This window comes from Asparagus officinalis, chromosome 9, assembly GCF_001876935.1.
Source record: "Asparagus officinalis chromosome 9, Aspof.V1, whole genome shotgun sequence".
NCBI classification, from domain to species: Eukaryota; Viridiplantae; Streptophyta; class Magnoliopsida; order Asparagales; family Asparagaceae; genus Asparagus; species Asparagus officinalis.
In genome coordinates, this window is record NC_033802.1 from 11,299,363 (window position 1) to 11,301,137 (window position 1,775).

General features: G+C 43.9%; 1 protein-coding gene across 1 annotated transcript; it reads right to left on the reverse strand.

The window, feature by feature from the left end:
- LOC109823196 lies at positions 878–1,546 on the reverse strand. The gene has a single exon (XM_020389483.1). It carries the CDS (start codon positions 1,544–1,546, stop codon positions 878–880), a length of 669 nt encoding a protein of 222 aa, XP_020245072.1.

Sequence of the window (1,775 nt, forward strand, 5' to 3'; positions counted from 1 at the left end):
GTCACATTCTCTTCCGACCCTTGTTATGTACAGTGAAAATTTCGGCAGCACCTCTGCTGCAGAACAAGAGTAAGATCTCAGACAAATTCTCGTTTCTCAGAGGAAACAAGAATAAAAATAGTGATATATCTCATCGCCGTGAGATATATACTCTTCCTGTCATCAGTTCAAAGACTGAGTCGAGGGAATCCATGTCAAACTCGAGGTTCGACACGGTGATGAGGGGGGGGTAGGGGTCAGGGTCTGAGGGGAGGAGGGCTTCGTCGAGGGGGGGGGAGGGGGGCTGATCGTGGGAGGGGGTGGGGTTGGTGATCTGGCAGGAGGTCGGAGGATGGGGGTCTGTAGTGGTGGGGGGGCTGTTGTGAACAGGGGTCGGGGGTGATCTACAGGGGCTGATCGTGTGTGTGTGTGGGGGGGGTGGTGATCTGTAGGAGGTCAGGATGGTGGGCTCTGCACGGTGGTGGGGCCTGGTTGTGAACAGGGGGTCGGGGGGGTGATCTACGAGGGGTTCGGTTAGGGGGTTGTAGGTGTGGGAGGGGGAGGCAGAGGGGGGATTTACAGGTGGAGAGGGAGTTCGTGGGGGGGGGATCCGGAAGAGGGGGGAAGGGGGTGGGTTTTTGGCGGCTAGGTTTTTTTTTTGCTCTGATACCACATAGAATTAAAACCCTATATTATTACTCCATTAAGATGGGCTTATATAGGCCCTTACAACACAACTTACAAATAACACCCTATCTATCACTAATATGTCAACAGATTCTATTAGCTAGAATTTTAGAAATGAATTTATAGAGGCAATTGCAGCAGGAGATGGGTCTGAAATCAGAAGGTGATTTAGGACATTTTACCTTAGGTATTAGATTGATGGCAGTTGAATTTACCACTCCCAACAGTTTACCATCTTAAAAAACTGCTCAATAGCTAATGAGACCTCATCTCCAATCACAGGCCAAGATGATTTGTAGAATGCTACCGCATATCTATTAGGACCAGGAGACTTGTTATCATCCATAGAAAAAATTGCTTTGATTTCATCCTTAGTTATTGGACTGGAAAGAAGCTGAGCTTGTAAATCTATCAAGCAGGGTCCAGATTGAATAGTTTGAATATCAGGTATTAGATTGACAGAAGTTTTTCCCATCAGGTCTTTGTAAAAAGACACCAACTCTTTGGCAATCTCCTCCTGATCAGAAATTCTCTGACCTAGGCCATTGTATAACACCAACACTTTATTATTATGCCTGTTTGATTTAATTGCAGAATGAAAAAAATTAGTGCATCTATCCCCTTTTAGGCTCCAACTTATCCTTGCTTTTTGCTGTAAGAAAGAAAGTTCACAATCCAAGAGTTTATTGTAGGTAGCCATGCACTCTCTTTCTTTTGTAATGAACTCAGGATTGAAAGGGCTAATATATAGATTTCTTTGAGCTTCCTCCAATGCAGCTTTTGCTCTTTGAACTTGTTCACTGATGTTGTGAAAATGCTTCTTATTAATGTCTTTAAGGGCCCCTCTCAGTTGTTTCAGCTTTGTGCAAACTGAGAACATACTACAACCTTTTACCTTTGACTGCCAGATTGTAGAAACTGTAGGGAGGAAACTTGCATGTGTTGTCCACTTTTAAAAAACTTAAATGACTTCTTCCCTCTTAAGCAATCATCATACACAGATACCAAAGCAGGGGAATGATCAGAAAAGCTTGGTAGTAAAAATTCAACCTGACTGGAATTGTACAAATTAACCTAAGCATAATTCACTAGAGCTCTATCCAATCTGC